Source organism: Manacus candei, unplaced genomic scaffold, assembly GCF_025592945.1.
Source record: "Manacus candei isolate 608988 ecotype Guabito, Panama unplaced genomic scaffold, ASM2559294v1 h1tg000078l, whole genome shotgun sequence".
Classification (NCBI taxonomy): Eukaryota; Metazoa; Chordata; class Aves; order Passeriformes; family Pipridae; genus Manacus; species Manacus candei.
Window position 1 is genome coordinate 2980293 of NW_026138126.1, and position 27234 is coordinate 3007526.

At 48.2% G+C, this 27234-nt stretch overlaps 4 protein-coding genes across 5 annotated transcripts in view; 2 read left to right on the forward strand and 2 right to left on the reverse strand.

Annotated features, from left to right (window-relative positions):
* Window positions 1-443: 443 nt before the first annotated feature.
* On the forward strand, window positions 444-10873 carry LOC127481427 (ceramide synthase 4-like). The gene is made up of 10 exons (XM_051810731.1): window positions 444-782; window positions 2444-2561; window positions 3938-4056; window positions 5557-5614; window positions 6169-6219; window positions 6925-7017; window positions 7625-7753; window positions 8298-8404; window positions 8965-9109; window positions 10241-10873. The coding sequence occupies exons 1-10, from the start codon at window positions 616-618 to the stop codon at window positions 10316-10318; spliced, it is 1065 nt and encodes a 354-aa protein (XP_051666691.1). The 5' UTR covers window positions 444-615; the 3' UTR covers window positions 10319-10873.
* Window positions 10874-12624: 1751 nt separating this feature from the next.
* LOC127481405 (kelch-like protein 24) lies at window positions 12625-16060 on the reverse strand. Its single transcript, XM_051810686.1, has 3 exons — window positions 14595-16060; window positions 13429-13840; window positions 12625-13206 (listed from the first exon to the last, which is right to left on the reverse strand). The coding sequence occupies exons 1-3, from the start codon at window positions 15514-15516 to the stop codon at window positions 12894-12896; spliced, it is 1647 nt and encodes a 548-aa protein (XP_051666646.1). The 5' UTR covers window positions 15517-16060; the 3' UTR covers window positions 12625-12893.
* A 1491-nt stretch (window positions 16061-17551) lies between these two features.
* On the reverse strand, window positions 17552-21254 carry LSM7 (LSM7 homolog, U6 small nuclear RNA and mRNA degradation associated). The gene is made up of 4 exons (XM_051810791.1): window positions 21149-21254; window positions 20498-20588; window positions 19292-19363; window positions 17552-18614 (listed from the first exon to the last, which is right to left on the reverse strand). The coding sequence occupies exons 1-4, from the start codon at window positions 21188-21190 to the stop codon at window positions 18472-18474; spliced, it is 348 nt and encodes a 115-aa protein (XP_051666751.1). The 5' UTR covers window positions 21191-21254; the 3' UTR covers window positions 17552-18471.
* Window positions 21253-27234, forward strand: part of SPPL2B (signal peptide peptidase like 2B) — a 30716-nt gene continuing 24734 nt past the window's right edge. Inside the window, exon 1 of one of the 2 annotated variants that reach the window (XM_051810655.1) lies at window positions 21253-21390. In XM_051810655.1, the coding sequence (XP_051666615.1) occupies window positions 21343-21390 (48 nt within the window). In that variant the 5' untranslated portion in view covers window positions 21253-21342. The remainder of the gene's footprint in view (window positions 21391-27234) is intronic. The other variant, XM_051810654.1, reaches the window with a different exon arrangement.

The following is a 27234-nucleotide window of genomic DNA, read 5'->3' on the forward strand; positions in this document are numbered from 1 at the left end:
AGAGCAACGTGGTGCACGTGAGAAAGTGTCCTGGAGTGCTGGGCTGTGTGTGAGCACTCCAGAATCACTCTGGGGAGTGGAGCATCAGCTTCCTGCTTAGTATGTGATGGTTCCAAATGCAGACAGGATAGGGGATGTTGCTGGGCAAGATGGAGGAACCAAAACTGAGACTGCTGGGGCCTTGAAGGTGCCAGAAGATCTTAATGGCTGTCAGGGGTCAGAGCTGATTAGCAGGGGAGGGCTTTGTAGCCTGAGAAGGAAAAGCCTGATAGAAAGAGGGGGCAAGAGAGATGCCCCTGCTGACATTGTCACCACGTAGGGACTTTAGCCATCCATGCAGCAGTGTGTAATTGAAACCAGCCACCTCCTCAACACCCACTAAAATACTTTCTTGTGCTAGGACATCTTACCCCACCTCCAAGCTCACAGGCAGGTCGGAACAAGTGACACTATTTCACCCTAATCTGTCACACTCATGGAATTGAGCAGGAGGTGGGGACAGAGAGTGACGAGCTGTTGAGATGGGAATCCTGATTTAGCAGTGAGCTTTATGCCTTGCTGCTACCTGCTTGCTGCAGGCAGCCTCTGCTTCCTGTGCCCAACATCTTGACCAGAATGGGAGTGTCAGGGGGGTTCTGGCACCATGAATTCTGGCTGCCACCTGGAGCTACCTGGGAGGACTTGAAGGGGTCTGCAGACACACACTACCCGCAGCCTCAGGACCTCCTGCTCTGCATCCCTGGTGCCCTGCTTTTGATCTTTGTCCGATGCCTCTTTGAAAGGTGAGTGCAGCACCTCTGGTTTCTCCTGTGCTGGCCAAGACACTGTCCAGTGTCTTTCAGGGTTGCTCCAGAATAATCCTTATCTGCCTCCCAGCCACTACACTACAAAGTGCACAGAGGCTTGTCCCCAGGAACACTGAATTTCTCTGCTTTTCATGGCATACAGTATTTGTGTGGCAGCCCTTTGGCCTGCCCTCCCTCTCTCCTGTGCCTGTGCCATAACCTGTACCAGCAGGTGTGAAAAGACAAGTCCATCACTCCATCACACCTGAGCTGTGGGTGGAGGGTCCCTCTGGAGAGAGACCAAACTGAATCTTGCAACACAGATAAGGGATTTCCTGGGTGTTGGGAGCCCCCAGCTGAGCCAGGGTTCAGCCAGATCCCAGAGGATGCTCCCAAAGGTGCTGTGTGAGGCCCCCACCCCAGCACAGAGGCAGGAGGGGAGGGTGACCATGGCTCCTGGAACTTGCTGTGGGACCACTCTGCTCACAGCACTCCTTGCCCAGCTCTGCCCTGCTTCCTCCTCCCAACACCAGAGGACCCCAGTTCCACCAGAGGGACACACTTCAGTGTCCCAGCTGTGGGCACTGCACCCCAGGGGAGCCTGAGGGTCAGCTGGCATCTCCCAGGATTCACGTGTGGGAATGAGGCAGGTCCACATGGCTCATGCCAGGAGATGGATTCAGATGGTGCTTTGAGCCCCTTTTCCAGTAACAAGGACTGGCACATGGGGAGGTACAGAGCAGCCCTCAGGCACAGGGAATGGGAAGCTGTTCAGTGCTGGTGTGAGCAGAACTGCCAGGACACTTCCCACCAGGCAGAGCAGGACTTTGGGGTGAGCAAAGGGGGGACATGAAACAGCAAAGCTGTGTGCAGCAAACCTGCCCTAAGCTGGGGCAGGGTCTCTCTCCTGTGGCCTGGAGGAGCTGGGGGAGCACTGGCCCATCTCCCCAGAGCGCTGGCTTCTGCCTGCAGTGCGCAGTTGTGTGAGGGGATGTGGCAGACACGAGCTGTAGGAAGAGCCAGAATTAATTCCAGTGTCATCAGGTCTTCCCTCAAAGAAGCAAAGGCCTGCTGCACTTGCCTTGCTTCCTAGGAACAACATGATTTAGGAAGCAGTGCCTCCCACTAGAGCTTTCCTGGGTTTCCTGCAGGAACCAGCACATCCCCACATGTTCTGTCCCTGGCTCCTGCCGCAGGCAGTGGTCGGGTACTCTGGGCACAGAGCACGTGGGACACTCAGACACTTGCAGACTGGTTTCATGGCATAGTCTGGACTGCTCAGGAAGGCTGTAAAGTGGACCAGCATGCACACCAACCCAGAGACATGCTCTGTATCTCAGGGCTAGGGCAGAATTAATTATTGTTTACTTAGCAGTGGTTACTGTTGTCTCCACTGCACAGCCAGCACCCATCACCTGTGTTTTGGTGCCATTGTGCCTGTCTGAAGAAAGAGCACCGACCTGACAGAGGCACCAGGCTTTGCATGTGCCCTGGAGCAGCCCTGGGTGCCCGGGGCTGTGTGTGCAGAGCTGGGTGTGTGAGCACTGGGGCAGGGCTGGGCCCCTGGGGCACTGCATCCATGCACGGAACGTGCTGGCTGACCCTGGCCCCCAGTGTGGGCACACAGGTGCTTTTCTGCCTGAACTCTCCTCTTGCAGGACTGTGGCTCTGCCCTTGGGCAGGGGGTTGGGTGTGAGTGACAAGCAGAGGCCCAAAGTTCAGCCCAATGCCACGCTGGAAAGCTTCTACGTCCTGCTGGGCAGAACCCCCAAGGAGGTGAGTGTCCCCAGTGTCCCACTTGTCTCAGTCCCCAGGCAAGCAACACCTTCTTTCTGTTCAGGTACCCCAGGGCAGACAAACCTGCCTCACAGGCAGGGTAGTTACTGCTCACCACCCTTCCAGGGAAGGAGATATATAAGCAAATATTCCAGCATCTTACAACACGTCACTCTGCTGCAATCCCAGCACCTCCTGACCTGCTGTGTGTCAAACACAGCAGGTGCTGTGAGAGCTGCAGGCTCTGGCAAGGAGGCAGCCATCACCCCTTTGGGTAGAGCCTATTAAGGCTGATTATTTTTAGCAGAACTGCAAGTCCTCCAGAATCACAGAATCATTTAGGTTTGAAAAGCTCTCTGAGGTCATCAAGTCCAACTATTAACCCAGCACTGCCAAGGCCACCACTAAACCATGTCCCCAAGTACTACATCTACACATCTTTTAAATCCTTCCAGTGATGGTGACTCTACCACTGCCTTAGGCAGCCTGTGCCAGGGCTTGAGGTATTTCCAATCTAAACCTCCCCTGGCCCAATTTGAGGCCATTTCATCTTGTTCTACCCTCCTGTCAGGGAGTTGTGGAGAGCAAGAAAGTTCCCCCTGAGCCTCCTTTTCTCCAAGTTCAGCCCCCCAAGCTAATCCTGGTGCTCTAGACCTTTCCCCAGCTCCGTTCCCTTCTCTGGACACTCTCCACTCACCACCACTCTCTGGGCCTGGATCCTGACTCACACTGATGCATGGATTTTAAAAATAATTTTTTACTTAAATCTGCATGAAGCTTTGTCAGGATAATTAAAAAATGCTCATGAGTTCATATTTACATTAATTTTAATCACAATTTATAAACTTTGTGTAGCATTATTTGGAATTCATGTAGAAAATAAGGATGTTGAAATTTATGTCTTTGAGCTTGTAACTGTGCAGCCACTCCAACAGCTGGATTGTTTTGCTGACATTACCGAGTTAATTATGTGCTTGTTTCTTTATCATCACAAACTGAAACTTTTTTTTTCTTCAGGTTTGTTATCTGCAGCTGATAATTATTGGTCAAAATTGTATCAGAGGTGGAAAAAAATGTATTTAGACTTTTATACCCAGACATTGCATCCCATTGTGTACAGCTGCTAAAATTCAGCCAGGGAGAGGCTGTGCTTCTTTCTGAACCTGCATTCAGATACGTCTGAATTGGAGTTTAAAAACAGCCACAGTCATCTGGGAGTTCACAAAGGCAGATAGAATTGATAGGATTTTTTTCCAAAGGAAGGTGTTCTTTGGGGAAAGGTGGATGGGCAGCCCCTGGGAGCACAGCTCTGCCCCTCACACAGGGACCAGCAGCCTCCAGAAGGCTCAGTCCTGCCTCCCTGCCCTGTTTTGCAGGAGGACCTGATTTCACTGGCCAAGCAAAGTGACCTGCCCATCAGAAAGGTGGAGACCTGGTTCCGGCACCGACGGGCCCAGGACCACCCCAAGCTGATGAAGAAGTTCTGTGAGGCCAGGTGGGTGGGTCAGGGGAGGCTTTTGGTGATGGAGGCCTCCAACAGGCCTGCACACCATCACCACCCTCTGCCCTGTCCTTACCCAAAACGCTCTCCCAGGGGAACCTGCTGCCAGCTGAGATTGCCAGCAGAGCCTCTGTCCCCTCCCTGCAGCACTGCCAGCTTCATCCTCCCTCCCTCCCTGCCTTCCTCCCTCCCTCCCTTCCTCTGTCCCTCCCTGCCTTCCTTGTCCCTCCCTGCCTTCTTCCCTCCCTTCCTTCCTTCCTCCCTCCCTCCCTTCCTTCCTTCCTCCATCCCTCCCTGCCTTCTTCCCTCCCTTCCTTCCTCCCTTCCTTCCTCCCTTTCCTTTCTCCTTCCCTTCCTTCCTTCCTCCCTCCCTTCTTGCCTTCCTCCCTTGCTCCCTTTCCTTCCTTCCTTCCTTCCTCCCTTCCTCCCCTCCCTCTCTGGCTCCCCTCTCTTCCCTCCCTCCCTTCCCTCTCCTCCCTCCCTTCTCTTCCCTCTCTTCCCTCTCTTCCCTCTCTCCCTCCCCTCCCCTCTCTTCCTTTACCTTTAACTTTAAAAGTTGCCTCAACAGAGTCCAGTGGCCTTGATGGAGAACAGGTTTAAATCTCAAATGCTGGAGGGATTTTGAACACTCAAGCCATTTTCAGAATGCATTCACTTCTTTTCAAGATGATCTTGACACAAAATTAGCATTTTAAGGTGTTGTCAGCATGGGTCATTGGGAATAAAATAAATCCCCAAAGTACAGTTCGTAGGCAGTGCAAGCCATGAACAGAGGGAGGCAAAACCTGAAAAACACCAGAAAGCACCAAAGTCTTCATTTCTTTTCCTCAAGCTGTTTGCTCTCTTATATGAAATCTTCCTGCACATCTCAGTAAAACACGGAGTTAGAATGGAGAGACAGTCACTGTCTTGATCAAAAGAATCAGATTGGCTCTCACCTTGGGGTTTAATGATGTGTGAACACAAAGACCCCCATCAAGTAAGAGATCTGCTCTCCTTCCCCTTCTGAAAGATAAATTATTCAGTGCTTGAATCCTGGCACTGTGCTTTTTCAAAAATATTCTCCCCCTGAAAGCTTGTTCAGTGCTCTGTACTGCAGCATTTCTGAGGGGAGGGATAAAAACCCCAGTACTCCTGTGCCATCACTGGGGAAAATTAGGTGCCTTCCACAGGCTGGGGTGTAAAAGCACAGGTGACCTACAAACACCCACACAACAAAAGGTGACAGGCAGAGGCATCTTGGTTGTCTTGCTGCATCCTCTTTACCACTGCTGGAGTGCACAGGGGACCTGGGCACAGTGAGGGCCACAGCAGAGCCTGGGTGGGCTGTGGGGACCTTGTTGCCTTACAACACAGCCTTGCTGTGCCAATGGAGCTGAGACTCTGCTAATTCCTGTCCAAACAAGCATAGGCTCCCCTGTGGGCATCCTGGACACAGCCTGGAGAGCTATTCCAACTCTGGAGGAGGTCTTAATTCCTTGTTTTGTATTTTAGCTGGAGATTTACATTCTATTTCACCTCTTTCTTCTCTGGACTGGCTCTTCTGTACGATGTAAGTATGTGAGCAGGGTGACGTTGTGAAGTGACACCTTTCAAGGGTACCTTGTTCACTGCAAATGAAGCTGATTGTCCCAGGCCGCTCCCAAGAGCCCATCCCGAGACGATGTGTGGCCATGCTTATGTGTCCAAAGACAAAGAAGGACAAATTCAGGGGTATGGAGCAGAACAATCCCTAATCCTGATCCAGCATAACAGTTCTCCTTTCCCTTGGAGGACCTGGCTAGGAGTCAGTGATGTTACCATGCTGTCCTTGTCTTAGATCCTTGTGTAAGTGCTTCACCACAGATACTCCCACACAGCTCTTGCATCTCAGGCAAGAGCAGACCCTGTCCTGACTCTGGCTGCTGCCCACTCCTTATCAAGACCCTTTGTGTGACATCCTGTGCATTCTCTAATGGCAAATGCACTTTCCCAACCACTTTTTCCAAAGCTCAGAGCCAGATTGGATCTAGCATGGGCACATGAGTCCTTGCAGTATCTCTCCCCATGCTCATCATATGTCATTAAAAGGCTATAGTTTCTTACTGCTGCCTTCTCTCTGAACAGAAGCCCTGGTTTTGGGACCCCACCGTGTGCTGGTTGAAATTTCCACAACAGGTGAGCAGCAGGTACATGGAATCACAGGATGATTCATACTGGAAGGGGGATAAAGAGGTTTCTTGCCCAACCTCCTGCTCGCAGCACTCAGCTGTGGGATCAGACCAGGTTACCCCAGGTTTTCTCCAGTTTAGTTTTGAAAACATTCAAGCATGAAGACAGCACAACCTCATGATTAAAAACTTTATCCTTGTAACTCCTTATATCCACCTGTTCTCTTTCGACACCCCTCTCATCTCTCATCCTCACATCATGACAGCTTGGCTCCATCTGCTTGACAAGCTCCTCACAGGTGGAGCATGGGGAGCTCTGTCCTGAGCAGACACCACTTCTCATGAGTTTTTTTGTCACCCAAACCTGGCTGGAAGTGGCTCTGTGTGTGTGGCCACAAAAGGGACCAGGTGGTCAGGACATCTGATACCTCAAAGCAGGGATGGAGATGAGGTGTCTGACCCCCTGAAGAGGGGAGACCCCAGGTGCTCTCAGTCCCTCTGCAGGCTGGCCAGGCTGGTCCTGGTTTTGGACCAGCCTGTCAGTGCATCAGAAAATGGTTCAGTCACTGGGAACAGGAAAATTTAGGCATGACCAAGCCCTGCTGTCTCAAATGCAGGCTGAGTGAAGGGGCTTTGCCCAGGAAGACCCTTCCCCTCTCCTGCCCCCCAGGGCTAGGCAGGGCCATCACGCTGCCTGTTGCTTGTCTTGCAGCCTCTCCCACCTGCACTGGGCTGGTTCTACCTCCTGGAGCTCTCCTTCTACTGCTCACTTGTGGCCACTCTGCCCTTCGATGTGAAGAGGAAGGTGAGTGACAGCAGCATGACCACAACCTCCTGGCTCAGTCAGTCACCACCATGAGCCTGTCCCCTCTGCTGTCGCTCCCCAGGGCTGCAAAGGAGAGGGTATGTGTGCTGCTGTGGAGATCCTTGAGCTCTGAGCCCCTTCAGTGCTCGTATCCCACCACTGCACCTTGCACTGGGCCCTGCTCGGGCACGGTGTGGCCTCCCTGTCTCTTTGGCCAGGCATGGGGACCCCCTGTGAGCCCCCAGCCCTTCCCCAGCCAAAGGACAGACACTGGGTGGATGTGGCATCACAGCCCTTGCCAGCTCTGGTCTCAGGTGCTGCCTGCACTGGAGGGCTGTGTCTCCTCGTGGGAGGGACCTGGGCTGCTCTGATGAGGGTCCTGTACATTCATGTGTGACTTTTGCAGCGTGGGATGAGCTGACCTCCTGTACCCAGCACCCAACCTTGCCCTCACCTCTTTCTGCAGTGGAGACTGCACAGAGCTGTAGCAGGGTGGGGAGCACTGATGCTTTGTGGAGGTGTTTGACACGGCCTAGTGAGGAGGCAGCACGCAGGAACAGGTGCTGCCAGGTCAAGGTAAGGCTGACAATCTCCCTTCTCATGCCAGGACTTTAAGGAACAGGTCATCCACCACATCGCCACCATCACGCTGATCTTTGTCTCCTACTGTGCCAACATGATCCGGTTTGGGGTGATGGTCATGCTGGTCCATGACGCCTCCGATTATATTTTAGAGGTGCATTAAACACTCACACAGAGTCACAGAATGGTTTGACTTGCAAGGGACCTTAAAGCCCATCTCATTCCAACCCCCTGCCATGTGCAGGGACACCTTCTGCTAGACCAGGGTGCTCTAAGCCCCATCCAACTGGCCCCAGGGATGAGGCAGCCACAGCTTCTCTGGGCAACCCACCCTCTCACCACCCTCTGAGTGAAGAATTTCTTCCTAAAATCTAATTTAAATCTCTCCTCTTTTAGTTTAAAACTGTTATCTGTGTAAAAAGGTGCTCTCCCAGTCTCAAGCCTATGCTTGTGTCTGTGGGCAGCACTGGGAACTCTGTTCACACGTTGATGTGGTGCCCCACGAGTGGGACATGTGCTTCAGTGAAAGCACATTTAGGAACTACCAGACTTACTGCTCTTGAGGAAAAGTAATTGGATGCAAAGGGACTGGGACACATCCCCACAGGCCCTTGTCACCCTTGCAGGATGTGGGAAATCCCTCAGCCCTTAGGAGGAGAACACAGGCACAAGGGACACACAGCAATGTTTCTTTACAGCTTGCCAAGATGCTTCATTACCTGAAGTGGCAGCGGGTCTGTGACGCTGTTTTCGTTGCTTTTGCTGTGGTTTTCATCCTCTCCCGGCTTGTCGTTTTCCCATTAATGTAAGTTACGTTCTGCTGTTTTCTAAACATGGGTGTTGTGCACTGTTTGAGCTCCTGGAGAGGTGACCCTCCATGCTGAGAGGGGGAAAGGCAAAGAATGGGACACAACAGGTAAGATTAATTCAGCTGGAACAGAGGAACCCAAGGGGAGAAAAACCGATAGGGCTTTAACTTTATCAATTATATTAATTAATTATCTCAGTTAATCTAGAGCCACAGTGTTTACCCCTCCATTGCCACACTCTTACCATCTCTCCTAGGCAGGGGCTGCCTCTCACCTGGGGGCTCATCATGCTGTGATGTTTACATGCAGCCACAGTGGGTGATTTCTCATGAGCTCTTGTGGTACTGGGAATGATCAGGATGTCTTTCTCATGCTTTGAGAGAGCTGGGCAGAGTGTGAAGCCTGATGGTGCAGTCCTGGCACAGCTCAGCTCTGCCCTGGGGACACACCAGCCAAGTCGTTTCCCAGAAAGATATTTGACCCTTGGAAGTGTGAAGACACTTGGCCTGCTTTAGTCTTGTGTCTTCTGACTTCCTTCTCCCTCTCTTTCCCACAGTGTATACTATTACTTTGTGACAAAGCTTCCGTTGTTCCCCATAAGCTGCCTGATAAATGCTTTCCTGGGGGTCCTGCAGTTGCTACACATTTTCTGGTCCTACCTGATCATCCACATGATCTTCAGTGTCATCCTCCGTGGTGGGGTATGAAAAGTCTTTGTCTCCTTTGTGTCACCACCACCACGACTCATGAGAGACCACGAGGTCCAGGTTTCCTGCCTGCCTGCAGGGAAGGGGTGGGTGAGAAAAGGGAGTGCCCAAAAAAGAGCCCCAGAGCTTCTGAAGGCACGTGTTGGGAGCTGTGTGGGTAACTGAGCTCACGGAAATCAGAGCAGGAGCTCACTTCTGGTTTGCAGCTGTGTCCTGGTGACATGGGAGCCATCCACAGTCCTTTCCCCTCACTGCCCAACAGCTTCTTAGTTTGTGGTTTGGGAGAACAAGAATCTGTTGGTCTGTCCAAAGTGGAGTGAGGGAGGAGCAACCAGGTGAGCCTGGTAGACAGCACACTGTGTATTTGCATCTCTGGGTTTTGGGTGCCTTCCACAGGCTCTTGATGCATGCCAGAGCTTGTATAGAGACCAGTGGGAGAAATGTTGTCATCAGAGAGGGCTGGTCATCAGAGAGTTGTCATCAGCTCCCTGGCCTGCCTTGCTAGCACAAGCAGATGGCATCGTGGGAGCATCTAAGATCTGTGAAAGATTTGGGGACCTGTGGCCAGCAAAAAAAAAAACCCACAGTGTTGGTGTTATGCCTTCAGCTTACCTTGAAGTACCCCTTTATCAAAGCTAAATTACAATAAAAAGCACTTTTTCTGAGGAAATGATGGAGGATATGCTCACTGAGGTTGTAGAGGGTTGCAAAATGAGGAGCCCAGTGCATACACTCACTGGACAAATAAGTGTTGACTTTCACAGTTTCGACAGAAACAAATTGCACAGGAAAATATGCAGAATAACTATATGTAGAATAAATACTAACTTATTTTCAGATGGTCACATTACAAGAATATTATTAAAGTGACAAAAAAACCAAGCATTCAAAAGTTAGGTGAAATCATAGCTAAGTCAAACTCTGGCAGCCTGAGTCAACCTCCCAGCACAGGGACAGTTGCAGCACTGGTTTTAAGGACATGGTCACACCTGTTATTATTATTTTAGCTGCCAGGTTAACCCTCCCCAGGGCTGTGAATGAAAACAGGGCTAGTCCTCTCTAATATATACCATGATATATTAGAGCTCATTTGCAGCTCATTTCAACTGACTTTGTTTTCTTCAGAAAAGACAAGATGCCAGAAGTGACACTGAAGAGAGTGACAGTAGTGAAGCAGAGGATCCAGCAAAGAACCAAGAATAATGCAGGGCTTGCTGCAAAACACCAGGAGCCAGGCAGACTCTGGAGTGCAGGAAGGCTGAACAGAAGCTGGGGGAGAGGCCTGACAAGCTCACAGAGGCTTCACCACAGTCTGCCTGAGGCAGCATCCACTGTCTGGGTGGAGGTGAATTTCTTCATCATGTTTATAGGCAGTTAAGTCACTTCAGGAGGTATTTTCTACAATTCCCTTGTTAGGAGCATTCTTTTCCTACTACTCTATGATGTCCATGTTGGAAAAAAAAAGGGTCTGCCAGCCAAAGTCTCACTCTGAAAAGAGAAGAGGGGTTGAACAAGCTGCTGAAGTTATGACACCCATCTACACTTACCTCAAGGTCTTCCCAAAAGATTAATGAGACAATAAATTTCAACTGTGGAAGATTTAAATTATTTGCAATTTCAGAAAACAGTGACACCGACTCCAGCCACTTTATGAAAGGACTTGCATGTGAAAGGCATTGGCTTAAGTGGCAAATAAGTTTTCACTTCTGCAGCATAAAACGGTCAGGCTCTGGGATAAACCATTTCTGCAAATAAAGCCTGGACAACTGATAGAAGCTGTGTTTGCTCTATGAATTACACAAATAGCTCATGGGCCTAAAATATTTTGTTAATTGAATGTCTACTCAGGAAGAAGGCTCCTGAAATTGAAAGGAACTGAAACTCTTCCAAAGGCACATTTTTCTACCAGAAATTATAATTATAAATAATAGACAGAAACTTTCCATATGGATGTATTAATTTTGTTGAGATTTCATTTTCAAAATTGGAAAATAGGAGTGTTATAACACTAACATTTTAAAAGGGCAGTTTAGGGGTTGGATGATGCTTCACCTTGCAATTTATTGCATCTGATTTGATTTTCAGAATTTATAGTAGAACATAAAATTTTAAAGTCAACGTAAAATATTAATTACACCTAAACCAAAAAAGCTTGTTTTATGTACATTTTGCACGATGCAGGAGGTTTTTAGAATATCAGAACTTATGTCAGTAGGGGAATCTTCTTTGAAACTTGCTGGAGGTCTAACATCACATAACTCAGAGGCTGAACCAGCATTCCCTTGGAGGACTGTGGAGTTCAGGTGTGCAGGCTGCAATGCTGGAGGGCAGGCAGGCACCATCTCTGGGGCACCAGCCCTGAGCAGGGTGTCACCTCACCCCCAATAGCTGCACTTTGCTGGGGGCACGAGACCCTTCATTAAACCCTGCTGGTTTGCCCAGGAATTATTTCATCCTGTCCATTGAGTACAATGCTTTCTTTTAAAGCTACAAATGATACGTGAGAACCAAAGCTTTTAAAAGACTCACACAGCCCTCAGGCCACAACTGTGCCCTGGGTGCAGAGAACAGGCCCAGCCTCCAGGGCTGCAGCCCCACCATGGGGACCCTCAACCCTGAGGGGAAGCAGCCTGGGCTGGGAGGGCTCCACATCTGCAGGACACCCTGACACAGCTCTCACAGTGCCAGGGTTGCTTTTAACCAACACCTCTTCATTTTTAAGACATCCCCCATTCTCTGGAGGTGTTAATCATTCAGCTCAGGAACTCTCTTGAGTGCATTTTCCTTGCTGTGTCACATCCAAGAACAGACTCTGCCAGCACAGGTGACAGTAAGGGTGGCAGTGCAGCACCCCAGCTCGGTGCTGTTGCACTCTCCTCTTCTCAGCTAAGCAGACATTGTGACACAATTCTCTCAGCCTCCCCATCCTCGGGAGGCCTGAGCACCCCTGGAGATCAATCCCCCACTGCTCTAAGCCCATAGTCCTGCCCAGCAAACCCACTTCCTTACACACAGCCTTTAAGTACAGCTACATGCAGGTCCCTGCTCCTTGCACCCTCGTTTCAGTGCTTTGGGATGGGGATTTCTGTTCTGACTCTGTGCAGCAATTAATCCAACGAGGACTAAGCAAACTGAAGCAAGTCTCTTAAGTGCCCCAATGTACAAATGTTTGTTATCACATACCTGAGTGTATAAATCCAGAATAGCCTCCCTCCTGCTGTGGTGCTCTCCAGCCTAGAACAAAGGTAATTTTAGCCATAATTACATAATCTGTGAGACGTGCTTATTTCAGGCTAAAATGGTACTGATATTGATTGGCTATGGCTTGACTACAATAATTGTTGGAGGGTTTTTTTGCTCCATCCTAAATCACTGTGAGCTCATAATCCTGCTGAAGATTCCCTTGACACACATTTGATTTATGATTTAAATCCTACAATATTTTCTAACAGTGATGCAGTGACTTTCCTGTCTCTTCCAGCTGTTCAAAGGACAGAGAGCCACAGAGGTTCAAGGTCAGAGCAGCCCTTTATTTAGCAAGATCCCTAAGGAGTTCATGTACCATTTTCAATAATGACTTGCAGCCTTTGTGCAGACACGAAGTTTTTCACCGGCTTTTGGTTCGAGTTCATTCGTAGAAAAAAAAAAAAAAGATAAAGTTACAAAAGAACAAATCTGTTTTCAAAATTAAAAAATTTCACAGGCCAAACGTGATGCAGTCTAACTCCCTCCAGCTGTAAAGCAGATGACTTTTTGTTTGTGGTGGATCTGGCGCCGCTCACGCCCACGTATCGAATCTTCGCACAGAGACACAGCCGTGAATAGGAAGGGGGCAAGGGAGTTTGTTATCTATGACCTGGCACACATCAGTGTAGGGGTCAAAGAGGACTACAGTGGGGAGGGCGCTGTTCCCCTTCCTCTGTCCGAGGAGGTAAATTCGTCCATTCACAGTGCTGCATCCCATGAAGAACTTCTGGGTCAAGCACTCCTCGTTCACCTGGGTCCATTCATCAGTCTCCACATCAAATCGAAAAGCTCCCCCTCCTATGGTGTACAGAGCCCCATTCAGGGACGTGATGCAGAGGTCATACCTGGGAGGGAAGAAACCCTTGATCAGAATCAGCAGAAAGATCTGGCCCCTGAAATATTCAGTGTGGCCGTGGTCCTCAAATCAAGAGTCCCATTTAAACAGAGAATCACAGAAGTGTTGCAGGGACAGGACTTCTGGATTTCTACAGTCCAACCTCTTCTTGAAGCAGGACCAACACTAGAACCTTTCTTCTTCTGCCAGGTCCCAGAATATTATTTCTTACCTTGGAAGCGGGGAGAACGAGATGACATCCCAGCTGTCCGTCTCCGTGTTCAGCCTTTGCACTCCGTCGTACACATGTCCATTCTCATCCAGGCCACAGACCACATAGATCCTGGTTCCCACACTGACTGCATCACCCCTCTCCACAGGCTGAGCCATAGGGCTCATGCTTTCCCACTCTGATTCCACCAAAGCCATGCGCTCCACCGCGGGGGTTATCCCCTCATCGGTGCTCCCGCCGAGCACGTACAGGTAGAGCCCTGCTCCCACTGCACAGTGGCTGTTCCGGGACTTCTTCATGGCTGGCCCTTCCAGCCAGCTGTTGTCCAAGCAGTTGTAGATGAGCACCCAATCCACACTGTACCACACAAACTCATCCCGGAAATATCCTCCTGTCACAAAAAGGAAGCTCCCTGGAAAGACAGCAGAGAAAAGCGTCAGTCGCGTGAAAGCCAAAAATCACTCCTGAGAGCTGGGGTTCTCGTTTCGTCCTGGGATGTAGTAGTGAGGTGCAAAATGAGCAGAGAAAATCACTGCTCTATCAACCAGTTTGCAGAATTTGATTCCTCATTCTCACAGATACACTGGGCCCATGGGATGCAGGGATTCCTTCCAAGCCTGCTCCCACTCTTGAACAGAATCGTGGAAACACTGGTTGGAAAGAACCTCTGGGTATCTCATCTCCAAACTCCCACCTGAAATGAGACTATCACTAACACTAATATAGGAAGCCATGGTATTGAACTGCCTTGAAATTCATCTCCAAGCATGGAGATTTCCTAACATCCATGGATAAGTTTAACGTAATGGCAACTGTAAATCAGAAGTTGCCTGACATCTGTCAAAACCACCACGAAAGAGAAGGCCAAAAAAATAACACTGCTCAAAGTCAAGTCCTTTGACTCACTGCAGATAAAGCCAGTGTAAGGAGCTCCACAGACTCCACAGTTTCTGCTACATAAAAAGAAATATTCAGCCTCGTCTAGCATTCTCCCAGGACTAAGGAAAACAGAACCACTCTTTGAGCGAATATGAACACCAATATGAATGAGGTTTTAGCAATGCTGAGCACAGCAGTTTTACAGCAGCAGCTGGACTCCCTGCAGCAGGGATTCTCTGTCTCAACTTCTGTTTGCATGTGCTCAGTCTCCCTCCTCTGTGAGTTACCTACTGCTGCCACTGCGTACTGGGTGAGGTTCCGGCGCTGCAGAGGAGAACAAGCCTGCCAGGTCCCTGTTTTAGGTAGAAAGAGAAATAATTCTTGCTGTTCCTTGTCATGCTTTCCTCCCAGGACGTATAAGGTGTCATAGCTCCGACCAGCATAAGGACACAGTTTGGGATTTTGCCAGCTGGGTGGAGGACAGCAGTCTAACTTCTTTATTAGTCTGGAAAAGACATCTGCCTCTCCACGGTGCTTGCTGCGTTTCACCAAGAGATCGAGGAAGGACAGACTCAGAAAAGCGACCCTGACTTCGCCCACCAAATCCAGAAATTCTTCCTCTCTCGTTGCTGGGTCCTCCATTATCCACCTCACAATACTGTCAAAAACCACGTCTTCTCGCGAAACGAAGAGGTCGTCGCTTCTTAGGAGCTGCATCAGCATTTCTTTGGGTAGCGCCTTAAATTCCTCCTGGCACATCACATCCCCCCAGTGAGTGACAGCCACGTTCACAGCAGACTCATACAGCTCTGTAAAGGCAAATTGCTGCGAGTAGGTCATCAGGCCCAGGCAGTTGGAAACGTGCAGCTCTCTCTCCAGAAATTTCTCGCACAACAGTCTCACCCTGTCAAACTGGAAAAAATCAGCCGTTTCCAGTAAACTGGTCACATTTTCTTGGCCTATGAGCACTTGGGCTGTGCGAGTGAACTCAAGCAGTGCCTGAAAAGGCACTGCATCGACCCCTTGGATCACTATGTGCTGCTCAGAGCTCTCTCTTGCCCCTCCGAAAAACATGGCCTCAAAGTAACGGCTGTGCACTGAAAGCGCCCTGCGGCTGACCTGAAACAGTCTCTCTCCAACCTCAAGAACTGTGTCTGCAATGGTTTCTGTCTCAGGTCCCAGCTCCTGAGGCTCCTGTGAAGGCTCCATGCCTGTGGACTGCCAGGCAGTTAAAATTAACTCAGTCTTTACGCGGCCCTTGCTTGTGTGAGGTCTCTGGAAACATTATCCCCCTGGCTAGAATGAATATGAGATAAGCCAATCTTCCCCTAAAAATAGAATGTTTTCTACTCTCCTGCTTTGCTCTTCAGTCTTTCCTGCTGCTTTCAGAACAGCAATAGCAGAACAGCTGCATGACCAAAAAATGCAGATTTGACTGGCACCTGCCTTCACCAGGTAAGACCACAGCAAATCAGGGGGCTGTTAGCCAAGCAAAGAGCCTGGAAAAAAACAGGAGAAACAACCACAAGCTTCCTAAGCACTGAGTAAGTATCAGGAAGTTGCACAGAAACATCGAGCCCATTTGGAAAAAAGCAACCATTACCACACCTTTCATCAGTTCAAGTTTAATATCGAATTCCAGAATGATTGCAGTTTTTGCTATGTATCTAACTTTAGTAAGAGAGGAAGGGAAGGAGCCCCCCATTCAAACCCAGACAGCTTCACATGTTTAGTCATCCTCAATCTGAATGCACTAAACAAACACAAATGCAGGACAAGCAACAGCTCATTGATGCCACAGCAAATTTTTCCAAAGGCAAATGGAGGCATTTGCATAGTGACCTTGAACTTGCACAGTGACCAGAACCCTTACCTGAAGAGCCCAGACCAACAGGATTTGGTGCCAGTTCTCAGCAGAGCTCAGCGAGCAGAAGCATATACACTTCTAAAATTGTCATATAGAATCATAGAACTTTAGGATGGTTTGGATTGGAAGGGACCTTTAAAGGTCATCCAGTTCCACCCCCCCTGCCATGGGCAGGGACACCTTCCACTAGACCAGGTTGCTCCAAGCCCCATCCAACCTGGCCTTAAATGTTTCCAGGGATGGGGCAGCCACAGCTGCTCTGGGCCAGCTGTGCCAGGGCCTCAGCACCCTCATCATAAAAAATACCTTTTAGTCTGCATCACCCCTCTTTTAGCTTAAACCATTACCCCTTGTCCTGTCCCAACAGGCCTTGCTAAAATGTCTGTCCCCTGTCATTTTTGTGTTCTTCTTTTCAGGTACTTGACTCCCAAATATACCCTCAAAGTCTGCACTGCAAAGAGACATGCAGTTGCAATGAAGACTAAGCAACCTATCAAGCAGGAAATGCTGGAAACATGCACCTCTCCAGTTTACACACTTGATCCATGACTCCAGGCAGATCTCTCTGCCCTGAGAGGCCAGAATTCCCTCCAGAGAGCCTCAGCAGGTCCGTTTCTGATGCTACACACAGAGGGTGCAGAGACAGTGCATGTTGCTGTCTTCAACACCCAGAAATCTCTCTCCCACCTAAAGGACAGCTCAAGACCCTGCTCACACTGATGGAGAGCAGATTCTGCTCCTACCTATCTGAATAAGGACTCTCTTTTGAATTGTGCATGAACAACAGGTTTTGCAGCATTAGAAAGAAATTACGTCATGAGGAGCACTACTCTTCTGTGAGCCAAAGGATGAGCCCTCAGGAGATTAAAAACCAGCAGCACCCAAGTTCATACAGGCAATGTGCCACACAAGACACCTGGTCCCTCGTTTCAGAGCCTCCTGGAAAAGTCAGACTGACTGGACTGGAATTTATTTCAAGCTCCCACCCATTTCACAGCTGACCCAGGCCAGGCTCTGAATGGGAGCACAGTGCTGTGGCCAAAATAACAGCCAGTAAAACCTGCCCTTGGCAGGAACAAAACTGCTGCTGCCACCAGAGCAACTGACTCTGCCACAGCCTCCTCCTAAGGGGTCCTCAGGAAAAGCAGGTGGCAGGAGGTCACACACAGCCTATGGGCACACATCCTTGGCTGGGCAGTCTTTAAAATGCCTGACAGAGACTCACAAGTCCTCAGAAGAGGGACCAGATGCTCTCAGGCCTTTCCCATCGATTTCCTGCCCAAGTGGAACATGGCTTCTGCTCTGGTCCCTCCTGATTCTGCACTGTTTATGTGTAATGCCAGCTGAAGTGCACTCTTACAGACTGAAAACCAGACATTTAGAAACAGATTCGTTTGTATTTATTCACTCAAAACTCCTCGAATCTTGCATTTTCTGCAGTATAAAAGAAATAAAAATGTTTACTTACAAATCAAGTTATAACAAGCAGAACCATCAGTGGATAGCTACAATATAAAAATATGCATTATTTCCAGCACTGCCTACAACTGAACCTCGGAATTTTAAATATTCTTCCCCTAAAATTCCAAGTATCAAAGAGATACCTCTGTAAGGTTCAAGTTACTCAACAAAGAATCATCCCACAAGTTAGTCCAGTCCTTCTGTAAGGAATGTGTGAGCCAGCTGACACACAGATCACAGTGCACCAGACCTGGAACAAGTGCTGGAAAAGACCTTCTTGGCTACATCCCCTGCCAAGGTGGTGACACAGTACTAAACAAGGAAGGTAATTTCCCTGCACAAAAGAGACTGAACTCAACAGCAGGAAGAATACAGCACAATGCTTCCCAGCTGAGTACTGACATCTAAGAGGAAGAAAAACATGTTTTAATGTATTTAGGCTTTGATTTAGATTAAATACAATTTAATGTATTTAAAAATGCAAAGAATATAACCAATATTTAGGGCATTCTAAACTAATTTAATGGGTTTGTTTCAAAACTCACAAGATCAAGAGGGTCTCAGACAATTAATGACAGTTTGTTCTCTCCTGTCAGCTCTAAACAATGTAGTTACACACTCATTTGGGGCTGGTGGGGGGAAACCAGAACTTACTTCTTGCATGCCCCATCCTCACATCATTTATGGAAAGCCACAAAAATAAAAGCTGACTGTTTTCTCACACTAACAAATACACATTCAAACTCCCTCCCCAAAACAGGAAGCTCCTCACACACTGATAGCTTTCTCCAATGACTTGCACCCTTGAAGCCTTCAGAGACAATCCAAAGAAAGCATTAACCATCTTGCTGCTGAATGAAAGGGTTTGGAATAGCTTCCATTCCATCCTGTGGACAGATAAGAACCACAGAAGTCCCCCTGCAAACCACGAGTCCCAGCTGACGTGTGTCTTCTGTCAACTTGAATTGGTCATCCGGATCTGAAAAGCAGAGATCCACAGTTACAACAGGAAAATTAAGGAAAAGAAACCAAATTACACACGTGTTTTTTCCAGGTGTCTCTGCATTGAACATATGGACTATATGGCTCAGGCAGCAGTAGTATCTGATGGCTTCAAGATATTACTGATTTACTGATTTTCAAAGCAGCACATGCCACAGTGAGCAATAAAGAACTTTGCTTTGTACACAACAAAAAAGCAGAGTGCATTTATTAAAGTATTCAAAGGCCCTTTCATTCATCCAACCAATAGCACACGTGCAAGTGATTAAAAAAAGCCCCTGGTCCCATTTCAAAAATCATTTTAGATAAACATTTGGAGATCAGTGCAAATCAGAAAAAGACCCTGACTTCAGAATGCATTAGGGACAGAGAGCACCAGTGCATTCTCAGACTGGACCCAACAGGGCTGTGGATCAAGACAGACAAACACACATTACCCAGTTCTACCACCTATGAGATATCACTATAGTCAATAAAAATGCACTACACATCTTTTAAAAATCCCTTTTAGGAGCAAATCCAAAGCTTCAGGTGTTACCTTGTAAGCAGTCAACTTGCAGTTTCTGCTTATTCACTCATAGATCCGTAAAATTTCTGTTAAAAACCAAATCACTCAGGGAAAGGGAAGCTTTCCCCAGACTGCATATTACTTACCTCGCATGTACTCGATGGTACCATCCAGCACGAGGTTCAGAAGAGGGTCAAAGCCTTTCAAGACACCACTTGCTATTGAAGACCACAGAGAAAATGATGATTAGAGACCAAAACCAGGTATACAGCAACTCAGGACTTCATGAAAGGTACATTCCATTCTCCTTCAGTCAAGGCTACCAAGCAAATGAGACCAGAGATACTGAAGAGTGCCCTCTATAGCAACAGTAAGTGCACAGAACCTGGTCTGTGCTGTGCCAAGTGAAACTTGGATTTTTCAATCAATTCTTCAAAATGCTCTTTGAGACACTAACATTTTTGCTTTCAGCCCATTCCAGGGGCATTTTAAGAATACTTCTGCATAATAAATCAATACAAGTCACACGAAGGGAAAAAAAAGCGACCCTAAAATCAAATAAATACCCTTAATAAAGGGTTATGATAAAAAATTAAGCAGGAGTGTAATATTTTAAGTGCTTTTCAACTTCCAGGTGCCCTCCCAGCACATTACCTCTTTAGCACAAGCACTGCCTCACAGGAAGGCACTGCAGACAGACCAGCACTTTGTTCTAAAGCAGATCACGATTCCACGAGACTTGTCACCAAATAAATCACAAAACTACACAGAGTGATCTCCCAGTTTTAAAAATACACTTATCAGTAAGAAGTCCAAGTAACTTCCAAACCCTTATAAGCATCAGGTCCCGGGGGGGGGGGATTTAACCCAGCACAGGGTTAACTCAGACAAATAAGTGCCCCGGGGGTAGCACTGACAGCTGTGTTAGGATGCTCTTCCCAGCTGCAGAGCAAGGGACAACAGAGATGGAAAGGCACGGTGACATATATTGAACCATGAACTCTGGACATGTTTAGCATGTTCAGAGATGAAAGGCAAGACTGAAAGGCAGGACAGTTGTGTTGATCATCACAACCATAGACGTTTCTTTGCTGCTTTAAGCGCTCCCTTGCAATGCAAAAGACCTGCCGAAGCAAAGCAGGTTCAAGACAGCTAATGAAAGAAGGACAACTAATAAAAGAAGAGGTGCACCGATGAGACACAAAGATAAAAGTACAGCCAGGAGATTAATGGAAAAGCTAAAGGAGGAAAGCTTCACAGCAATGAATAAAAGCACCCGCTAGTCCTCGCCTTCCTCTAGTCCTCGCCTTCCTCGAAGGGAGAGGGGAAAGGCAATGGAGCTCGGGGCTCACCTTCCCGCCCGCCCTGGAACTTCACCCGGATGGTCTTGTCGATGTACTTGGAGAGGTCCAAGATGCTCTCCTTCTTCTTCTTCTCCTTGTCCTACGGCAGAGAGGCACAAGGGCTGGGTTAAAGCCCTCCCGCGCTGACACAGCCCCGGAGCGCTGCTGCGGGTGCGGAGGGCAGGGTGGGGGTGCGGGTACGGTACGGCACAGTACGGAACGATATGGTACAGCACGGCACAGTACCGCACAGCACGGCACGGAACGATATGGTACAGCACGGCACAGTACCGCACAGCACGGCACGGAACGAGATGGTACAGCACAGCATTGCACGGTACCGCACCGCACCGTACGATATGGTACAGTACAGCACAGCACGGCACAGCACAGCACTGTACGATATGGTACAGTACAGCACAGCACTGTACGATATGGTACGGCACGGCACAGCACGGTACCGTACGATATGGTACAGCACCGCACCACAACGTACGGTACGATATGATATGATATGGTATGGTATGGTACGGCACGGCACGGCACGGCACGGCACGGCACGGCACCGGACCCGACATCGGGGCGCCCCCGGAGCCCGGGCCGCCCCCGGAGCCCGGGCCGCCCCCGGAGCCCGGGCCGCCCCGCGCACGCCGCCCTCACCGCCATCTTCCCCGCGCCGCCGCCGCCGCCACCGCTCGCCATTTCATTCGGCGCCGCCAGAAGTGACGTCCCGCCCCGGCCGAGCCCGTTGGCCGCTCGGGCCGGCGGGGCGGGACGTCCGGGGCGGGCTCTGAGAACCCGGTGCGGAAGGGCCCGGCCCGGGCCAGGTCGGAACAAAGCGGCAGCGGCCCGGCATGGCGGCCCCGCTCCGCCTCTGGCTGCTCCTGCACCTCCTGCCGCAGGTCAGTGGCTGCGCCGGGCCGGGCGCTCCCCGGCCGAGGGCGGGAGCGGCTGCGGGCACAGGCGGGCCCGGGCGGGCTGTGCGGGGTGTCCGGGTGGGTGTCCGGGTGGATGTCCGGGTGGGTGTCCGGCTGTGTGTCCGGCTGTGTGTCCGGCTGTGTGTCCGGCTGTGTGTCCGGCTGTGTGTCCGGGCTCGGGGCCGCCTCGGGCGGGCGGGAGCGGCCGGGGCGCCCGGAGGTGCCGCGGCCGGCGGGGCGGGCCCGTGTCCGCGGGGAGGCGGCGGAGCGAGCGCTGCGGGCCCTGCCCGCCGCAGTCTGCTGGTGTTTGTAGATCCGTGTCTTTGGGCTCGTCTGGGACTTTTTTCCCCTTTCCGTGGTTAACAGCGTACTGCTCGTAGCTCTTCAAACCTCGGGTCCCCGTGGGCCCGGCCCAGCAGCCCAGCCCAGCCGCAGGGACGGAGCTGGGCTCGTCCCGGCTGACAGGCTCGCTCTGAGGAAGCACCAGCAGAGAAGGGGGATTTCCACCAACCCTATAATTTATCCTGAGTCTTACATTCTCATTACTTCAACATTAATTACTTTCGTAGGATAAATTTTTAAGGGTGTGACGAGCTAGGCATGTAATCCCGATACAGGAGAGAGTGGATTTTTAGCTATTGTACTACATGGTATGTAACTTTTGTATTTTAAGTTCTGGTGTTTTGTGTTCTGAAAATGTTGAAGCGTCATTTAACGTGTCGTTTAGACTTCTTAAATCTTTATTAGGTAATTTGGAGGGTACTGTGTCTTCTTAAGTATTATCGGTGTAACATCTTAACGCAGCAGTCTGATTTTTCCCTCTTCTCTATCTGTCTGCATACTGATACCTTGCCAGTGATCTTTAGTTACAGTGTGGTTTGGTTTCCAGCTAATTTCTTTATTTCTGCATCGTCCCCTTTTTTCCTTCATCATCTTTTTCTAGTCATCCCTTTCTTTTTCCTCTGTGCATTTTGTCATCTCCACTGACGCTTTGTGTGGACTGGTAGTGCCAGCATAGGCCCCACAAATTAATAAAATGCAGGAATGGGTCAAAGACTGAGATGGAGTCAGTTTGATCCAGCAGTTTGGAGGTGAGCACATGACAGTGCAGGACAGCAGGTGAGATAGCCCACTGGTGGGGACTTGGAGACCTTGCCTTCAGCTCCATGCATTGCAGCACATTCCCTTCTGTAAGCATTTGTGTGTTTGTGCAGTGGAAGTGTTAACATGCTTGAGCAAGCTTGGGCAGGCTGGCCAGGGTGCTGAAACAGTCCTGCTGCCGCAGTGAAAAATTAATGTTCTGTGTGCTGCCAGTACGTTTCTGTTAGCCAAGCTGGCTTGTTTAAAATTTGTTTGAATACCTCATATGGTGCAGTACTTCTGCATCTCTTGTGCTTGCACTTGCTGGGATGGTTTTGGGTAGTACATCCCCCTCAGCCTGAGGCAGAGAGCAGTGCTCTGCTGCACTTGTCCTGTCGTGGTACCCCTGTGGCTCATGGTCGGGGTCATTCTGGGGACAGAGCTGGCAGCTCTCCTCATGAGCTGCTGTGTGCATTTGCTGTGTACCAGCTGTACTCATTATCAATGGCTTACTCTTGCCTTTGTGTTGTTGTGTACCTTTGTCTCCCTCCTCAAAACAGGATAATAGACATTTTTGTTTGTTTGTTTTTCCATGGGGCAGGAGGAGGTGGTGTCCACATTTGCTTCTGCACTCTGATTTAGGGAGAAGGAACAGCTTGGCTACTGAAGCATTGCTCTCCCAAGTCTGGGTCCTCATTTGGGAACACCTGAAGAGGGGTGTGATCTCATAGATCCAAGTGCAATCTGCACTTAGATCTTGCTTTGGTGTTCAGGTTCTCACATTTCATTTAACTTCCCAATCCTTCATGGCATTGCTACCTCTCAGTTGTCCTGTAAAAACAGCACATATACATGAGCCTTTCATTAGTGATGAATACAGTAACATGATCTGCAGGGAGTGTGCTGGATCTCACTGGCCTTCACTGTAGCAGCTTTCAGCAGAATATTGAACTGTGGTGATGGTTTTATTTTAAATCAGGGTACTCTATGATGTAGGTCCAGAGAGTTGAAAAGACTGCCTGAAATTCTGGATTGAGGTGGTGGTTGGCAGTTTACTCTCCTGGAATTGTTGCATTATGAATATGCAGCTCTCTCCCCTGCACAGTGTTTGTTGAAGAAGTGGGGTTTTTGTGTGCAGATTTACTGTCTGTTGTTGCTGGTCTCCAGATGAATTGGTGCAGTTCATGGGACAGAATGACCCCAGCTCCTGGGAACTCTGACATGGTACCTGCTCTAAGAGTAGGGATAACTCATTCTTTCCTTCTCGAGGGAACACAGCTCCCAATATGTGTCAAATCTCTCTGAGATTCAGGTGGCCAAGTCAGCTCATAGAGCTTCTGAAAGTGGAAAAGGTGTGTGGGGCATCCAGGTGAGTGTGGGGGCAGAGGCAGAGAGGGACAAACAAGACAGAGCCGCTGGGTTGGTGGCTCAGTCACTCATATTGCAGTTTCCTGAAATACTGGTGAGCTGAATTCTTCATCTCTACCTCCTTATATCATATAACTTCAAGTCCCACTGCTTGTCTCTGAGCTACATCAGTTCACTAACATTGCTGAAAAACTCACACAGCAAAAAAACTGGGGAGTGTTCTGCTCTTTTCTGCATTAAATAAACAGTGGAAGGACCTGATGAGATTCAGAGCCAACAAACATGTCCTTCTAATGCCACAAACATTAGATTAGCTCAGTTGCCTGTTAAATTTTGCCCTGAAACTTTGTTTCAGTTGTGTCAAAACCTTTTCTAGTTTTGCAGCTTTATAGAAAACAGTTTGTTTTGTGTTAATTATACACTATTATGTGCTTTTTAAGCCACAGGATTAGTAAGAAGCAAGTATCATAATACACATTATTGTAACATCAGCTGTTATTTTTCTGTGTTTGAAAAAGACTGGACTTGACATCCAGACACTTGGAAAAGAGCCCTTGGGGGTTGTAGGAACATTGTATAGGATCTGCACAGGAGATGACATTTTTCTGCTGGGTTAATCTAGGATATGAAGTGATCTCTAGGAATTAAGAATCATCATAAATGTTGCCAACCGTGCCACTGAATCAGCAGCATTGCTTTGAACTTTTGTTGTCTGATACTTAGTGACATGAATAAAAACAAAACTGGAAGCATCAAAGTGGATGGGAGCAAACTTGTAGTGGCTGTTAACAGACTTCAGAGCTATGATTCTAAGTGATAATTGCCTTGTAAAGATGTCTGTTAATCCACTTTCTCCAAGGGACTAAATTCTTCACAGAGTTTCTAAAACTCTTCTGCTTTTAGCCCTGCTCATATTGTCTTTAATTCCTTTCATGCTTGATTTTTACTTGGCTTCTGGCACACAAACTCACATAGCTTCTAAAATGTTTTGAGCACTTCACATTAGGAACCTTTTACTCCCTTAATATTCTTTTGAAGAACATCCATTAAGTAGCTCAGAAAGCAAAATAGTGTATTACTGTCTCCAGGGTGCCATTTGGGGATTATTCCTGAGTTCCAGTAATGGTTATCTCCATGTAGCAACACACCCTGTGCTTACTCTCTTGTTTTAAAGATGTGTAGTTTATATCTTGCAGATGTAAAACTTTTAACTGTACAGGTTGATTGTTCCACAAATACATAAAGCTGTTCAGTTACAGGAGTTAGTTCCTGCAAAACTGCCTGAAGATTTTGGAGAGAGTTGTACCTGTAATATTCAAAACTGAGCTATTCCATGTTCTGTTTGCTTATCTAAGCCCAGTCAGACCCTGTACAATAGGCAGGAAACACTTTTTTGTTCTGGTCTTTGGTGTGTGTCTATTTTCATCTCTCTGGCTTGTTTCTCTTGAAAGTCAAATCCAAGATGATAAGGATGGATTACTTTTCTAAACTGCTTCCTTTTGCTGAAAGGGGTTTAGGTGCCATAATTGGATGCCAGAGATATGAGTTAAAAAGTCCACCAAAGCAAGTAGTTGAAGTTTTTGTTTCCTCACTCCATACACACAACAGTGTCTCCCCTTCTCCACAAATATCTTGGAAACTTGCACTGTGCTCAAGTGGTTTTGATCTGCACTGACTGATCAGTGTGACCTCCCGTGCTTCAGGACAACTGTCATTGGTTCTAGAGCACCTAATAAACACTAATGTTATAAAAAAAGGGAAAAGTTGCTGCATGAGATAGCAGAGATCAATTATATACAGAAGAGCTAAATATAAAAATCTCTACCTCCTGTGTATTTTTACAATGATGTTTCTTTACTGCTTTGCTGACATCTTGCAGCAGAATGCCATCACTTCTGTGTGTGCTAAAGGGCCATTTTACAGGGGGGGTGGTAAAACACTAGCACAGGTTGTCCAGAGCAGCTGTGGCTGCCCCATCCCTGGAAGTGCTGAAGTCCAGATTGGATGGGGCTTGGAGCAATCTGGGCTTGTGGAAGGTGTCCCTGCCCATGGCAGGGGGTTTGGACTAGGTGACCTTTAAAGGTCCCTTCCAACCCAAACCATTCTATGGTTCTTAAAAGTGTTCCAAAAACCATCTTTTTACCCTGAGTGCTTCCTTAGGGGTACCTGGTAACTTCTGTGTAGTGGGGTTTGAAATAAAGAGGGAGAAATAAGTGATGGATTCTTTTAATGGATTTTTGAACATGCTTGTTAAGACATGACTTTGCTGCTGACTTCAGTCATCTTTAGTATCTTGTTCCTCAGATGCTACCTGGAGAAACAGATGTGTAAGTTGTATTTGTAAGAGTGTAACTACATAATTATTGATTCATTGGTGTGTTTGGCTTATGAATTTTAAACTAGATGTTGACAGATTAGTCTGTCACAACTTTCTCTCTAATTAGTAGCAGCAATGCTTAGGGAATTCTCTCCAGAACAAGGTTTCATCAGTTCTGGTAGGCACAAAGTGATTTCCCTGGGGAAAGCTGAGTCAGAGCAATAGAGCAATTAAACATGTCTTCAGTCAATGACTTCAGTTTTGTTTGAGTGTTGGACAGGAGAAAGACAAGGAAGAATGGAAAGGGAGGAGTTGGGTGTGTGGGTAGAGAAGAGTAGGACACAAAGGGGGATGGTAGAAAAAGATAGTTGGGGGGGTGGTTTGTTTGGTTTGAGTTTTTTTCAGTTTCTGAATCCATGCTGGTGGTGAACTGCTGGTCTCTGCTCATCCTGTGTCCTGGGGTCACTGATGAATGGCAGTGAGTGTTCCACCAGAAACCAAGTGTGTGACTGCTTCAGGGGAGCACCAGGTCAATTATTGTAGGTGTTTCAGAGATTTTATTTCTGTTTAAACACAAACTTCAAAGTGCTAAGTGCTAGTAAGGATTACTGAGTGTCCTCAATTAAAATGGAGACACTTCCCTTTACAACAGGAAACAAATGCTCTTGGAACACAGAAATGATAATGGGAAGAATCCAGTTACATTGAGCAGTGTTTGGTATTCCTAAGCACTGCATTCCCAAATCACTGGGCTAAAATAGTATTTTGAGACTGCTACAATTAATATGTGGTCAGTTTTTTCCTGTCTAATAGCTCATGAGAAGTTAAAGTACAGCTATAATTTGCATTTGCTCTCTCTTTTTATAATCTATTACCAGACAACACTACTTGAACATTGAAGTAGTTCTGTAAGAGCACTGAGACGCTCTGAAGCAGCAATTGAGGATCAGCAAGACTCTCCTTCAAAAAGAAGCATTGATCTGGATTTGTATAATTGAATTACATTTTTTTAAAAAAAACCCTCAAAAGTTAGTTTTTTGTCCTACTTTCTGAGCATTTCTTTT

What these genes read in the sequence shown, in the direction of transcription:
- LOC127481427 (XM_051810731.1), top strand. Translation starts at nt 616, where the DNA reads ATGGGAGTGTCAGGGGGGTTCTGGCACCATGAATTCTGGCTGCCACCT. An exon ending in GACTGGCTCTTCTGTACGAT is followed by an intron (nt 5,615 to 6,168) that starts GTAAGTATGTGA and finishes CTCTCTGAACAG; the next exon opens with AAGCCCTGGTTTTGGGACCC. An exon ending in CCTCCGATTATATTTTAGAG is followed by an intron (nt 7,754 to 8,297) that starts GTGCATTAAACA and finishes GTTTCTTTACAG; the next exon opens with CTTGCCAAGATGCTTCATTA.
- LOC127481405 (XM_051810686.1), bottom strand. Translation starts at nt 15,516, where the DNA reads ATGGAGCCTTCACAGGAGCCTCAGGAGCTGGGACCTGAGACAGAAACC. An exon ending in GTACGCAGTGGCAGCAGTAG is followed by an intron (nt 13,841 to 14,594) that starts GTAACTCACAGA and finishes CTGTCTTTCCAG; the next exon opens with GGAGCTTCCTTTTTGTGACA. An exon ending in TCGTTCTCCCCGCTTCCAAG is followed by an intron (nt 13,207 to 13,428) that starts GTAAGAAATAAT and finishes CTTCCCTCCCAG; the next exon opens with GTATGACCTCTGCATCACGT.
- LSM7 (XM_051810791.1), bottom strand. Translation starts at nt 21,190, where the DNA reads ATGGCGAGCGGTGGCGGCGGCGGCGGCGCGGGGAAGATGGCG. An exon ending in GCGGCGCGGGGAAGATGGCG is followed by an intron (nt 20,589 to 21,148) that starts GTGAGGGCGGCG and finishes TCTCTGCCGTAG; the next exon opens with GACAAGGAGAAGAAGAAGAA. An exon ending in TACCATCGAGTACATGCGAG is followed by an intron (nt 18,615 to 19,291) that starts GTAAGTAATATG and finishes TCTGCTTTTCAG; the next exon opens with ATCCGGATGACCAATTCAAG.